At 61.3% G+C, this 15010-nt stretch overlaps 5 protein-coding genes across 5 annotated transcripts in view; 4 read left to right on the plus strand and 1 right to left on the minus strand.

Annotated features, from left to right (window-relative positions):
- Positions 1-6593, plus strand: part of AMSG_11800 (uncharacterized protein) — a gene marked incomplete at both ends in the record, with an annotated part of 7009 nt that extends 416 nt beyond the window's left edge. Inside the window, one exon of the mRNA XM_013903664.1 lies at positions 484-6593. Within this exon, the coding sequence (XP_013759118.1) occupies positions 484-6593 (6110 nt within the window). The remainder of the gene's footprint in view (positions 1-483) is intronic.
- Positions 6594-6873: 280 nt separating this feature from the next.
- Positions 6874-9087, plus strand: AMSG_11801 (uncharacterized protein). Its single transcript, XM_013903665.1, has one exon. It carries the CDS (start codon positions 7622-7624, stop codon positions 9059-9061), a length of 1440 nt encoding a protein of 479 aa, XP_013759119.1. The 5' UTR covers positions 6874-7621; the 3' UTR covers positions 9062-9087.
- A 1097-nt stretch (positions 9088-10184) lies between these two features.
- On the plus strand, positions 10185-11944 carry AMSG_04313 (uncharacterized protein; the record flags this gene model as incomplete). The annotated part of the gene is made up of 2 exons (XM_013903642.1): positions 10185-10826; positions 10868-11944. The coding sequence occupies 2 exons, from the start codon at positions 10185-10187 to the stop codon at positions 11912-11914; spliced, it is 1689 nt and encodes a 562-aa protein (XP_013759096.1). The 3' UTR covers positions 11915-11944.
- Positions 11945-12751: 807 nt separating this feature from the next.
- On the plus strand, positions 12752-13792 carry AMSG_04314 (solute carrier family 35 member D3; the record flags this gene model as incomplete). Its single annotated transcript, XM_013903643.1, has 1 exon — positions 12752-13792. The coding sequence occupies one exon, from the start codon at positions 12752-12754 to the stop codon at positions 13751-13753; it is 1002 nt and encodes a 333-aa protein (XP_013759097.1). The 3' UTR covers positions 13754-13792.
- On the minus strand, positions 13374-14997 carry AMSG_04315 (uncharacterized protein). The gene is made up of 2 exons (XM_013903644.1): positions 14956-14997; positions 13374-14729 (listed from the first exon to the last, which is right to left on the minus strand). The coding sequence occupies exons 1-2, from the start codon at positions 14957-14959 to the stop codon at positions 13759-13761; spliced, it is 975 nt and encodes a 324-aa protein (XP_013759098.1). The 5' UTR covers positions 14960-14997; the 3' UTR covers positions 13374-13758.
- Between the last annotated feature and the right edge of the window lie 13 nt (positions 14998-15010).

The following is a 15010-nucleotide window of genomic DNA, read 5'->3' on the forward strand; positions in this document are numbered from 1 at the left end:
AAAAGAGCACGCCCCCCACCCCCCCAAACCTACACCTCTTATCTTTCTCTCTCTGTCCCCCCCCCCCCCAACAACATCGAGCTGTGGTATATATCAAGCGTAGTAGAAAGCAGGTATGTATCAACTGGTCTTGTCAGTGGGTTTACAGCGGTGGTGGAGCTGGTCGTGGCTGTCTCCTGCTCCCCGCGTGGGTTGGTGGTGCCTTGCGGTCACCTACCTTTTTTTGCGGGCCGCTGATGGAAACGTACTGCTCCAGTCGAAACAGCAGCATGCGCATGCGCTGACCCCCCCCCCCCCCCCCCCCCCCCCCCCCTTCTACCAATCTGCGAGTGTGGCGTGTAGTGCTGATGGAGCTAGTCATAATCACCTTTTGTCAGCCGCCACGTGTTGTGTCCGACTTTGATGCTGCTGCTTGAAAACCTGCCTGATATTGTTGCTTCTTGTCGTGGCCAATTCATGGATTCACCTCATTCGTTGCAACAGGGCCACAGATGGCCATGACTGTCAAGGGTGCGATCGTGGCGATGGTGCTGCTGCTGGTTCAAGATGCGGCTTTAGCCAGTTGCAACGTCGATTATCGGCTGCCGGCGGCAACTACGCTGGCATCGGGCTCACAACCGCACGGCGTGGTGGCGGCTGTTCTGGACTCTGGTACCCCATTTCTCGACGTAGCGTACATCGACTTTGGAGTCGGCAGTGTGATGGTGATGACGCGGACGGGTGGCGGTGGATGGAATGTGCCGGCCTCGATTGATTCGACGAGGACGCAGCCGCGAACGTCTGCGGTGGGAGATGTCGACGGAGACGGCTCACCAGACTTGATTGTGACCTTTGCAGCCGCCGGCTCCAATGCCATTGTTCTTTACCGCAACATCGGGTGGGATGCAACGTTTCCCGTGTCTGGTCTGCTGCAGTCGTACGCGGTGCCAGTTGGTGGCGATCCAGACGGCGTGGCCATCGGCGACATCAACGGCGACTCGCTGGTGGACGTTGTCTTTTCGCTCGCCATAGCAGACGTCATCGGCGCCTTCATGGGCACTGGCCCTGGCACACTAGCAGCGGCACCGATCGATTTGACGTCCGCACTCCCAGCCGCACCGTCGCAGCCGTCGCAGGTCAGCATTGTCGATGTCGACGTTGACGGCATTAACGACGTCGTCTACGTCGAGGCTTTTGGCGATCGCGTCATTGTCATGGCCGGGCGGCCCGACATTGCATCCACGCTGGCGACATCGGTGGCGGTCGTCGACTCGGCTGCCGACACGCCGTTTAGCTTTGACGTCGGTGACGTCGACGCAGATTCCCTGCCCGACATTGTCGTCGCTCTCTTTGCCGAGGACAAGATCGCGCTGTACGTCAACCTCGGCGATCTTGCCTTTTCGTCTCGCATTACACTGGCGTCGGAGATGGATGCACCCCTGACCGTGGCCATTGCAGACCTCAACAATGACGGTGCCGTCGACGTTGTCTTTTGCGCAACATTCAGTGATGTTGTCCGCTGGATCCCGGGCAACGGCGCTGGCGGCTTTACAGCCGCCCCGCAGCGCATCGACGACGCCCTCAGCGGCGCGCGCAACGTCATTGTCCATGACTTTGACAGCGACGGTGCGCTCGACGTGATGGCGGCAGCGTTCTTCGGCGGCGAGGTCAAGCTATACACCTTTGACCCATCGCTCTCGCCGTTTCCTTATGGGCGGCGGCTTATCTCGAACACCGCCAATGGCGCGCGCGGTGTAGACGCAGCCGACTTTGACGGCGACGGCGCAACCGATGTGGTCTCGGCCTCGTCATTCGATAACTCGATTGTAGTGTACTACGGCGACGGCACAGGCTACCACCTCGGCAACGAAGTTTCTGTCTCGGGAGTAGCCGACGGCGTCGAGTCGGTCGTTGCTGCAGACTACGACGGCGATGGTTGGACGGACATTGCATCAGCCTCGTCCGGCTCTGGCGCCATTGAGTGGTGGCGCAACATTGGCAAACGAAACTGGGCACCGAGCCCGATGGCCATCGGCACATGCGACGGCGCGATGAAGATGTCTGGAGGCGACTTTAACAACGACGGCCTTCCCGATCTTGTTGCGGGCTGTGCCGATGCGCCGTCGCCGTCGATTTCGGCGTACATCAATGGCGATGACGGCTCGACATGGACGGTGCAAGTTGTGTACTCGACACCGTTAATAATCACCAACATGGACACTGCCGTAGGCGATATTGATGACGACGGCTTTGTCGACGTCCTGTTTGTGGCGTCGTCGGTTCGGCTCGTTGGCTGGGCGTCCAACGCTGGCGGTACCGGCTTCCTTCCCCCGACTACCATCGACACGCTTGCCATTGGGTTCACCATCGCTGCTGCACTCTGCGATGTCGATGACGACGGCGATCTCGATGTGATTTCTGCGGTCGCTAACGGCGGGGGCTCGGCTATATCGCTGTACACCCAGACGGCGCCGGGAACGATTTCGTCGACGCCAACCGACCTCGGCGGCTCGTACAACCTGCCGTACTCGATTTCATGCCGCGACGCGTCTGGCGATGGCTTTCCGGACGTGGCTGTGGCGTCCTACTCCTCGGACCAGATCTCGTGGCTCCGCAACCGCGGGCTGGGCGATGGCACATTTGAAGCACAGGAGATTCTGACGTCAACCAGCATCGGGGCATACCGGGTCAAGATTGTCGACGTCAACAACGACGGCTTCAACGACTTGCTCTGCGCCGGCAACGATGACGACACCATCGAGTCCTTCATCCAGCGCCCCGTCCTCAACGCAACGCCGATGCCTGCGGCCTTGCCGCCGCATCCGGCAGCGGTTCCACTCAAGGTCACAGACATCTACACAGCACTGAACACGGCTTCGCAGTGCACGCCGCAGCGGATCGAGCTCGCAGCGGGCTCGGTTGTGGTCGGCGGGTGCTCGGCCGACGGGTACCTGACGGTGCCGGCCGGCGCGATGTGGACCATTGCGGGCCCTGCCGGCGTCGCACCGGCCCTTCGGCCGCGGATCGACTGCGGCAGCGCTGGCGGTGTGATGTTTGAGGTTGGCGCCGGCGCTCAGCTCAAAATGACAGACGTGGTTCTCGCTGGCGCTACAGTCGGGTCCCAACCGTCGGCTGTGACAGGCCTCCGAGTCAGCGGCTTGGACGCGACGCTTCGCTTGGAGCGGGTTCTGGTGACCGGCTTTTCCTCTCAGGCTGCGTCGGAGCTGCAGGCGATGTCGGGCATTGGCGGCAGTCTGGCCGCGGTTGATGGCGGGAGACTGGATGCCCTCGACTCGGCCTTTGACTCGAATGTGGCCAAGGGTGTGGGCGGAGCAGTGGCGCTGGTGGGCAGCGCTCCATCGGCGCACTTTACCAACTGCAGCTTTGTGGCAAACACCGCGCTTGGAGGCGGCGGCGGAGCAGTCGCTGTCCTTGGCTCGAGTGCATCTGTGGTCTTTGACTCTGGCTCGACGCTAGCGAGCAACTCTGCGCCGTACGGATCAGGCGGCGGGCTACTGGTGACCGAGACCGCAGAGGGTGCGATGGTGGCGGTGAACCAAACGCAGATCGACGACAACGTCGCCGGCAAGCTTGGTGGAGGGGTGGCGGTGTTTGAGCCGCTCGGCTGCAGTGTCCGGCTTGGTGCCGGCGCGTTAGTGAGCAATAATGAGGCCCGCGCCGGCGGCGGAGTCTCGGCCGTCCACGCTGGGTATTACGAGCCGGAGAGGACCGATTTTGTGGCTGCCGATCTCCCGCGGGCAGCCGCAGCAAGCTTGCCGGACCATTCGGTAGTGGTGCTTGGAATTGGTGCTGTGATCTCCGGGAACAGCGCTCGGTACGGCGGGGCGTTCTTTGGGTGCGGCGCGCACATTGACGCCAGCGCGGCGGTTGCATCCGCACCACCGACGGCAAGCGTGGGTGGAGGTGTTGGCTTCTTTTGCGTCGACGCCAACAACACGCTCCCATCGCCGGCACTGTGGCTGAGTGCGCCTGCAGGCGGAGTGGCTGGTGCGAGTGCAGGCGGCTACGGCGACATGTACGCGACGCCACCAGTGGCGCTGGCGGTAGAGGAGACTACGCCTGGAGTGACGGCATCGGGCATGGTGTTTGGCCGCGGGACGTTGAGTGCGAGCGACGGGCTTGGCCAGCAAGTGGTTGATGCCGGATTGTCGCTTGGAGTTGCGCCGCTGGACAGTCATGTGATAGTGACGGGTGCTGAGCGCGGGGTGGCGTTTGTGGCGGTGGACGGGCTCGCGCATCTTGAGCTCATCAGCGCAGCTGCCGACGGCAGCCTCCTCCCGCTTGACGCATCACTGAAGCTGAGCCTGGTGCGGAGCAGCGAAGAGACGGCGGATCCAGAGGTGTCGACAAGTGTGACAATGCGGATCACGGCGTGCCCGCGTGGATTGGGCTCGGACACCCAGTCTGCGCTGGCAAGCAACGTGCTCGTGTGCTCGCCATGTGACGAGGGCTCGTACTCGGACGTCGAGTCTATTGAGCCGTGCCGTGCGATTCCGGCGTGCCCGGCGTTCTCGCTGCGGCCAGGTTCGGCCAACACGACGCATCTGGTGGCGTGCATGTGCAAGGCCGGGACGTGGTCGCCCGAAGCGCCGCTAGTGACCGCATGCCGCCCGTGCCCGGTCGGCGCGGTGTGCGTAGGCGGCGGTGAGAGGCCCAAGGCAATGTACGGCTGGAAGCTGATCGACACAGCAACGTTTCGGTTCGCCGAGTGCCCGATCGCCTCGGCGTGCCGCGGCGGGTTTGTCGAGCCCGAGTGCGGACCCACGTACAACCCGGACTCGTACCTTTGCCGGCAGTGTGCGGCCAACAGCTACCGCAGCCGTGACGGAGGGTGCGTCAAGTGCCCCCAGGCAGCGATCTCGCGGCTGTATCTGTTTGTGGGCCTGGCCGCCGGCATTGCGTTTGGATCGGTGATTGTGATTGCGGCAGCGACGCGGGCGATCAAGGCCGAGACCGAGGACGACGCGCTGCTGATGAGCGAGTCGCAGGCTGCGGCTCGAATTGCTGCGTCTGCGTCTGCGATGACCCTTGCGGCGCGGAACGTGGTGATGCACGCCATGCGGCGAAAGCCGATCCCACACGCGCTTGGGGTGGCGTTTGTGTACCTGCAGGTGCTGGGCATTCTCGCCGATGCGCCGTTCAACTGGCCCGAGTCGCCGGTGGGGCGGATTCTGCGGACGGCCAACGTGGCGAACATCGACCTGGGCATGTTTGCCACAGACTGCACCATCAAGGACTTTGGCACGCGGTACGCGTTCTCTGTCCTCGCGCCTGCGGCGTTCTTTTGCCTTGTCGGGCTGTTTGTGGCCGGTATTAAGAGCCTCCCTCGGTGCTTCTCGTGCGTTGCCGACACACATCTGGATCGGGTGTCGGGGTGGACGCTCGGCGGGCGACTGCTGTTTTCGTTTGGCCCGCTGCTGTACATCCCGCTCTCGCGGGCCGCGCTGGTGTTTTTTGATTGCACCAAGCTGCCCAATGGCAAGTACTACCTCGACGCAAACCTCGATGAAGAATGCGGTTCGGAAGCGTGGCTGGCGCTCCTTCCGCTGGCGATTCTGGCAGTAATCGCGTATGTAGTGGCACTGCCTGCGCTGTTTGGCGTTGTGCTCTGGCGGAACCGCAAGTCGCTGTCGTCGACCGAGGTACTGATGCGGTACGGGCCGATCTACACGGCATACCGGCAGGCGTACTTTTGGTATGAGGTTGCGCTACTGCTGAAGCGGCTAGGCGTGGTGGCAACGGCGCTGTTCTTCTCGCGAGTCGATGTGTGGCTCTTCACACTTCTGGTCGGCATCTTCATGGTGAGCGGAGCGTTCCAGCTCAAGCACGAACCGTTCTTCTTCCCGCTCCATAACCAGCTGGAGACGCGGCTCAACGGGGCGGTCCTTGTCTTGCTTGGATGTGGAGTCTTGTTCTGGGCAGACAAGTTCTACAACCGGATGACTTACCTGGCGATTGTGGTCATTGCGGTGGCGTCGATCGGGTTCTCTGTGGTGCTCCTTGTCACGACCTCATTCCGCGAGGTGAGAGCGACGTTCCGATACCATCGGCGCAGGCGGCGGACGCGGCAGGCGCCGGGCGAGGGCGAGCTGGATATCAACGCACTCTCGATCCGTGATGAAGTGTTCCTCTCGCTCTTGGCGCGGCATGTGAGCGATCTAGAGAACCCGGCACTGTCAAGCCCGCTACTCGATGTGCAGTCGCGGTTCGAGACGCGGCGCAAGCCGCCGCTGCTGCCGGGCCTGGCAAGCGGGAGCTCTTCCGAGCTGACAGACAGCAGCTCGGGAGACGGGTCCTTAGCCGAGGCTGTCGACGCTACTCGCATGGTTACTTTTGTTGAGCCTGTGGGGAGCACATGCTCGTCGTCGGACTCGCTCTCGATCTCTTTGGCGCCCAGTGCGTCGCAGTCGATGTCGCGATCAGCATCGCGGTCTATGTCGCGGTCAGCGTCGCGGTCGAGGTCGCCTGCGTTTGGCTCGTCGCCAGCCATTGCGGCCGGCTTATCAGCACCATCGTCGACGTTGGCACCGAGCCGGAGGTCCAACCCTGTGATTTCGCGAACCGCGCCTGCTCCACGTAAAGCAGCTAGCTAAGCGCAGATAAAAAACAATTGACCACTACTCTGATGATGTTGATGCCTTTGCTGTGCTGATGGGGCACGGCGGGCGACAAAAAAAAGGTTGCCGCGGTAATCAAACGAACGAACAATCGAGCAAACGTCAAGTCGAACGTATGAATAATGGACGGTTCGGTTCATGTAGCTTTCAGGCGAATTGGGCAAAGTGCGACACGAGGCCGGCCAAGGGGGGAGAGGGGCAGGCAGCAGGGGGGGAGGGAGAGGGGGGGGGGGAAAGGAGTAACACTACGCTCTACCAGAAGCCCCCGCCTCCCTCTTCGACATAGAGTATACAGGTAGAGTTGGTTTCGAGGTAGTTCTGTTTTTTTGTGAGCTTACTGCCTTCTCTGTACCCCTCTCCAGTTGACGGACCGGCTAGCCAGAAGGTGGCCAGAGGCAAAGTCAGCCAAGCAGACGACGAGAACAGCGACAAGCAGCAGGACCAAGACCAGGACCAGAACCAGGACCAGGACCAGGACCAGGACCAAGACCAGGACCAACAGCAAGAACAGCTACCAACTACGACTTAGGTCAAAGACGTCAGACGATGGAGCACATGCCACCGCCACCGGATGACATTCCCCCGCCACCTATGGTGACGGGAGAGTTCCTTCCCCCTCCGCCGCTCGAGGACCTAAACGTAGGAGGAGACGGTCTCCCACCGCCAGACGTCACTGCTTTGCCTGTTGACCTGCCGCTACCTGACTTTGGCGTTGCCTCGGACGTTCCGCCACCGCCTGACCTGGACGAGCTGGCTGAGCCGGACAACGTCAACAAGATCGATCTGCTGCCGACGATGGCTGGAGGCGATGTCGGTACGGGTAGCGCGGCCGGGGCCGGGGCCGAGGCTGATGGCGTCGGGGGAACTTTCCGCTGCCACCGGATGACTCGCCCGCTCCACCGCCACAGGGAGGCGGCCTTGACTTTATTCCGCCGCCGCCGGACGACGAGGCACCGCCGCCGCCGACGCATGCTACTGCGGATGGCGAGGAGAGCGGAGGGAGCATGGTGCCAGCAGGCGGTGATGCGGGAGCCGACGCTGCCGTTGGCGGCAGCGAGTATGCCGGGGCCGACATCGAGTCGTCGGCCGGACCGTCGTCGCTGGGTACTTGGGACGGCGAAGAGTCGTCGTTTGACGCGTCGGTCTATGCCAAGTCGTCCAAGCTCATGGATCCGCTGGGCGCGGCAGCGGCGGCGACCAAGGCGCATAACCTTCCGGCGATGGATATCGAGCCGCTCAAGGGCCGGAGTGTGGCTGAGCTGCTAAGCGAGTTTCCGACGCCACCGGGAGTGGTGATCGACGAAGGCCTATCCGAGGCGGAGGAGCTGGAGAAGTTCCAGGCGTTGATGGTGCGAGCGTGTAAGGGCGCGAACTTGATTGCGGCGTCGGAGCGGACGGAGCTCGACGAGTGGATGGTGAAGAAGGCACCAGCGACGGTGGAGTCGCTGCAGCGCGAGGTGCACCAGTCGTTCCTCAAGGGCGCCAAGGGCCTCGGCAAGTCGATTGCCAAAAAGGTGACCAAGTCGAACATCCCCGTGGTCGAGCTCTCCAAGTACTGGCTCGACTTTGGCGGGTACTCGCGGAGCAACGTGTGCCCGCTGGCGCGCGAGCTCACGCAGACGATCAAGGTGACGAACAAGACGAAGAACAAGGCCAAGCTGAGCCTCATCATGCCTGCCGAGACGTATGGGTACACGTTTATTGCGGACGTGACCGAGGCGCTGCTGAAGAAGAAGCAGTCTGTGGACATCACATTCTCGCTCAAGGTCGACAAGGGCTCTGCGGTCATCACGCACGTGGTGGTGGTCGAGGTGGAGGGCGGAGCGCGGCATCTTGTGCCGATCAACATTGTGGCGGAGGACTCTGTGTTTGGCATTCCGCACGAGCAGCAGATCGTGGTGGAGGACAACGGGTTTTCCATCCCGCAGCCGCTGGCGCTCCTCCGGGCGGCGTTTCTGGCCAACGGTGGGCTCACGCACTCGAACATCTTCCGCGGCTCGGTCCTCGAAGACGAGCTGCAAGATACCAAGGACTTGCTCAACCGCAAGCAGTTTACCGCCAACTCGACAACCAACATCGAGATCATCGCGGCGCTGATCAAGGTCTGGTACCGCGAGTGCGAGCCGAACCTGCTCAACACGGTCCCCATCGAGTCGTTTGACGCATGCGACTCGGAGGCGCAGTGTCTCGAGCTTCTCGAGTCAATTCCCGAGCCGCACCTCAACCTCCTCAAGTACCTGCTTGTCTTTCTTGCAGACGTCGCTCGCAACGAGTCGGTCAACGGCATGTCCGTCCGCAACCTCTCCATCGCCATGGCGCCGAATCTCATCAACCTCGACGACATCTCGCCCATCGAGGCGCTCACTATCTCGCAGCGCGTTGTCGGCTGGCTCTATATGTGCCTCTCGTCGACGCTGCACACGCTCGCTCTCTCGACCACGTAACGGCCTGTAAATGAGCAGCGAGCGAACACAACACACATGCACCCATGTGACGATCTTCATCTCACTTGAACCAAACGGAAACAGGCTCGCCATCAACAACAGCACCATCCATGCGCTCAACGGCCAGGGCAGCACCAGCTGAGCGGGTAAAGGCAACATCAAAGGTACCAGGCCCAACAGCCTCGACAGCAGCCACGGCACCAAAGGAAGCCATCATCTCAGCCACATGCTCAGACTCGACACGCTCCGACAGACCCGTCAGCCAAATGCTCGCCATAGACTGGGTCCCTTCGCCACCGCTCCCGCCACCACCCATACGTGTGCTTGTTTTCATGCCGCTACCTGTAGTCTTCTTCATGTTGCCCTTTGTCCTGCTGTCCGCCCCTTCGAGTCGAGTCTAGCCTCCCTTGGCTTGTGTCGTCGTCGCCGGCGCGCCCGTCGACGCAGCCTGACTCGGCCGACTATTTTGCGTTGACTTGCGATTCGGCGACGACATCGAGGGATATGTCAAATGCTGATCGTAGTTGTACGCGCATAGACGGGAGAGAGCAGGCGGAGATGAGAAGATCAAGGTGCGTGTGGGGGGGGGGGGGAGGGACTTGGTCGAGGATGTGGTGCAATCTAAAAATCGTGATCAAGTGGCGAGCTTGGGACGGATTCCAGAAGCGATGCCAATGTCGATACTCTATGCGGTTGTTGGCAAGATAGAATGGTTTCGAGGTAGACGGGGCCTAAGAGGGTACATGGTGACAGTAGGAGAAGCATGGCGTTGTTTGCGGGCGAGATCGAGATACGGAGAGTCAGATTGTGATTAACTCTTAGACCCATTTATTGTTGCACCCAGCCAACACCTCCGCACACCCCGATCCATTCACGTGCAACTACCCCTGCTCCCAACACCCACACCAGAGCCAGCCCCCACCAGCTTTGCCTCTTGCTCGTCTTCCCTGTCGCCTCCTTCCCCGCCCATTGCCCAGATCAAGCCTTGCCGAAGTAGCTACGATTAACTGTTGTTCCGTTTATTGTTCCGGCGACCGTTGGCTGGGACTCGCGGCCACACTCAACTCCAGGAGCGGACGACGGCGAGTGGAGGAGAAGGGCGAGGCTCTGGAGGTGGAGCAGGATGAAGGTGCTCATTGTCAACTGTCATCCGGATACCTCTGACGTGGGTCAGGCAGTCTTCCATGAGTTTGAGGAGGCTGTGCGGAACTCACTGGCTTCGACAGGCGACGTGGTGGAGGTCCATGTTGCGGGCATGGACGATTTGGACGATTATTTGTACATTTCTCCTGCCAATTCGAGTCTGGCGCCGATGCCGAAGCGATTGAAGGAGAGTTTGATGGACAAGCGGGCACTGCTGTTGTTTGATCGATTGGATATGATCTTCATCGATGGCCCACACGTCCTTGCTCCGTGGGCTCCGGCTGCCCGCAAAGCCTTTGTCCTCCTTCACATGTGCTTTGAGACTGGCAAATGCCTCTTCGGCTCGGCCTTTACCGCACACATGCTGACATACATGGCAGCTACGGGCGGGGTTTACGAACGGGTTGGATGGTCAGGATCTGTGGGCGGGAAGCTCGATCAGCTCAACACGCTCTCGTCGTCGCGATCGCGGTTTCTCAACAACGAGACCGGCGATGTGTACCGTAAGGTGAGCTCGGCGCCTGCGCCTGTGTGGGAGCCGGTCTTCAACGTCGGTCTGCGGCAGCACTCGTCGCGGAACCGATCGCACATCCGGTACACGCCGCGGATTCCGTCGTCCAGGGTAAGTTTGCGGTGAGTGTTGATCCTGCGGTCCGCAACGAGACGTCGCGGATCAACGTCCACTTTCGGGCGCATTGGCTCTTTGCCGACATGACCTCGAACGAATTTACGGTCCCTGCCAAGCACTCGTGGGACATCTGCCTCTCGCCGCTAGCGCCGGTCGCAGTCGACGTCCTCGCCGCCAACGACTGGACGCCGACCATCATCGAGTACGGGCACATTGTGGCGTGCAAGTTTGACGTGACACCAAAGGCTGAGGCCACCGTCCTTCTGCTACACAACTACGTGCGGCACAAGTACTCGCTGATGCGCAAGGTCTCGCACCTCGAGTTCATCTCACAGCTCTCATACCAGCAGACGCTACAGGAGGGCTCGTCGCTGGCGACGGCGCGATCGGCGGCGCTGCGGTCTGTGCGGTCACGCACACAGGCGTCGCGGGCATCAGTGCCGTCGGCTTTCTCGCCGTCGGCGACATCACCAGGTTCGGCGTCACTGACCGCCGAAACCGAGCACGGTGCGCTGCCTGAGCTCGCGGCGTTCCGGCCGCCGGACCTGCCGACTTCCAAGTGGAAGATGATGCAGGAGGAGGCGGCGCTGAATGGCGGTGGTGGAGCAATGCAGATCTTTGTGGAGACATGCGAGGCACCGCTAGCTCGTGAGCCGGGGGAGTGGCAGGCTGCGCCGTCAACGACGTTGCGGTATGCGGTCAATCCGCTGTGGCTTGTCCGCATGGGCGCCACCAAGGATGTTGGCCGCGAGACGCCACTGGACTCGTTGGTGAGCGAGGCTAGCTGCGACAGCCTGACGTCGTCGCGGTTTGTGCCGCGGCCACCGACAACAGCGTCGCCATCGCGACGATCATCGCTGCGCGGGGGGCGCGCCAAGTGGGAGGCGTCCAAGTCGCGCGCTTTACATGCATCAGGACGTCCGCCTGTCCGGGTCGTCCGCGTCCCAACCGGCCGCAGAAAACCATACTCGTCGTGGGCCAAGTTCCGTGCCCGCCACGCACACGCCGATATCGGCGAGGCCATGTCGTACCGCTTCCCGGAAGCCGACTTTGTGGCCACGCAGTCGACCAAGGTTGTTTAGCGGTAAGTGAAAGCATATGTAGTCCACCCGATTGCATGTGTCGTGCTATCGTTGGCGTCGATTGAGGCACGTCGGACGTGATCATGACGAGTACGGTGCTCCTCGTCTGCAGTCTTGAGGCCTCTGCGACCAGGTCGATCGAGACTGACGAGCACCTTGTCGTGAAGCGGGCAGCGGTGCGATCGTGAGCAGAAGAAGGAATACACCTTGCTCACAGGCCATACCATGGCCTCCTTGATGCCACATGCCTCGCACTCTCCTCGGCCTCTCTGATGGCGTCCAGTCCACCCGTGCTATTCCTGTGCGTGCAGCACCCAGTTGGCGGGCACACTCAACTGTGGCCACAGCCACAGCCACAGCCACAGCCACAGCCACAGCCACAGCCACACGGCCACACAGAAGCAGACGCAGACGCAGACACATACAAAGACGAAGACGAAGACGAAGGGAGACAGTCTCTTCCGTCCGAGGGAGCGTTCCTGTGGATTGTGACCGTGGTTGGGTCGTGATGGACAGGAGTGCTGCTGCTGCGCTCGGATATGGTATGTGGTTTTGTTGCAGATTAAGACGAGGGGAAGAGGTGGGGAGGGGGGTACTCATGGTGAGAATGGGGGATCGGATGATGGTGTGTGTGTGTGTGTGTGTGTGTGTGTGTGTGTCTGGGCACGATGGCGTGCCCGCACATGGCTGTGGTCGATCTGGTGGCGGTCGACCACATGGCTGTCATCGATCTGGTTCACATGGTTGTGATTGATCTTGTGGTGTCGACCACATGGCTGTGATCGATCTCGTGGTGGTCGACCACATGGTTGTGATCGATCTTGTGGTGTCGACCACATGGCTGTCATCGATCTGGTTCACATGGTTGTGATCGATCTGGTGACATCGTGCATGGTACACATCGCCTGGATCTCAGCTGTCGTCAACTCGTGTGTCATGCTGTTTAATAAGCACACGTTTCTTCCCTTTGGCTTCCACTTTATGCCCGCCACTATCTTTTGCCAGCTGATAGTGACCTGCATGGGCCTGCTTGCCGCCCGCGCCGCAGGTCTTGTCTCCTTCCCGCCCCCAAACCGTTCGGTCATCTCTGTCTACACACCGATCGCCATCTCGTACGCTTTCTCCTCACTTCTATCCCTCATTGCGCTGCATAGCCTCCCGCTGCTGGTATTCGCGGTCCTGAAGCGTTGCAACGTTGTTGGCGTACTCGTTGCTCAGCGCGTAGTCTTTGGCACCGCCATTCCACCCGCTCGCGCCACCTTTGCGCTGATCATCGCCTTTGGTGCCGGCCTTGCCGTCGGCGGCGCAGAGTCCGGCGTTAATGCTCTCGGCCTGGTTGCTGCCGTTGGCGCTATTGCATCGCGCGCCGTGCATCTGCTGCTGGTCTCGGCCCGTGCCCGTGCCCGCTCGCCTGTGCCTGAGAGCGCAGACCGATCGCTAAGCAAGGATGACGACTCGATCGTCACGCTCATCTTTTACTCGTGCGCACTCTCGCTCCCGCTAATGGCGCTCATTGCAGCGGCGTCAACAGACTGGACAGCGCTACGTGCTTACCAGTTCTGGGGCGAACCGGCATTCATTGTCGCCCTCGCCATCTTTCTCGTCGAGGGCATCGTGCTTCAGACAACGCTTCTGGTCTGCACCATGCGGACTTCTGCGCTCACCACCGCCGTCGTTTCCAATCTCAAGCTGCCGATCGTCACCTTGTTGTCGCTTGCTTTTGTCGGCAGCCTCGACTTTGTGGCCCAGCCTCGCATTGCTCGCTTCATCGCAGGCATGGCCGTCTGTACACTTGGCGGCCTTGGATACACATGGGCAGCTCTCAGCGCCAAGGCGTAGCGGCCTCACGGCGCAGGCGCCATTGCGACCACCAGGTCGTCGCCGTCGTCACTCGAATCAAACGATGACCGCGAAAAGTCGTCCATCGCCACATCATCAGCCGCCGGCTCGGTGTCACCTTCACCAGAGCCGCCTCTACCGAGCTCACCACGCTCCACAGCCGCATCCGGTCGCGGTGTTGGTGTGGCGGCTGTGCTCTCTCCGCCGTCGGCTGCTGCGTCGGACGGGCCGGCGGCATCGTCACCAGCGGCAGCGTCCTCGCCGCCGTCACTATTGGCCTCGCCTCCGTCGGCACCGCCACGCTGCCGGGGATCGCCCAGCGCCGCCAATGCGGCGGCGCGCCGCTCTTGGTGGTTGGCGACGATGCGGCGAAGGACTTGCTGGCGGTCGCGCTGTTGGGTGCAGTCCTGGCGGATGGACCGGATGAGGACGGCGGTAAAGACAATGCCGAGAATCCAGTTGATGGGAAAGAGGATGAACGAGAATACATTCCACGTCGAGTACGTGGGCCGGATCGACGCCGCCTCGACGCTGTTCGGATCAAACCAGCACTCATGGACAGCTTGCGTTCTCAGAGGGACAATGGCTAGGGTCGAGAGCTCAAACGGTGAGCCGTCGTCGTTGGGAGCACAGCCCCACAGGACCCGGCACAGGCGCTCAAACTCCTTCTTGTCCAAATCCTCCACAGTGTATGAAGTGGCCACCGTTCTTGCATCAACATTGTACTCCACATTGAGCATGACCGAGTACGTCGGTGATGACAGCGAGTCGTACGGCCTCACCCAACCCTCGCTCACCGAGCAACTCGTCGGCCTGTACGAGGTGACCTGATAAATGACGTCCACAGAAGTCCAAATGAGGAGAATGGCCACAAGGAGGTTGATAAAGGCCAGATACGCAAAGGCGAGCTTGGCCATCAGCGACATACATGATCCAGGATCGTTGACTCCGTTCCCGCCATGTCTCCGGATAACCACTACCTCCGCCATTCCCGCCAGTCCCGCCAGCCCCCGCCATGCCCGCCAGCCGTCCACCACCGTCCGACATGGCCCATCCCCGCCACCCATACAGCCAAGCCAAAGTCACCGAGCCCAACACGAGCCAAAGCCACAGTCACAACCACATGTAGTCATACACCATGAGTCTCCCTCTGTCCACTTTCCCGCTCTCTACATGTCGGCATTCCCTTCATTGGGACGTACGCATGGTGGTTGTCGGTGTTGCCCGGTGGAGGTGCAGGTGGCAACCGAGTCAAAT

The sequence above is a fragment of the Thecamonas trahens genome (genome assembly GCF_000142905.1).
Source record: "Thecamonas trahens ATCC 50062 unplaced genomic scaffold supercont1.17, whole genome shotgun sequence".
In the NCBI taxonomy this organism is placed as follows: Eukaryota; order Apusomonadida; family Apusomonadidae; genus Thecamonas; species Thecamonas trahens.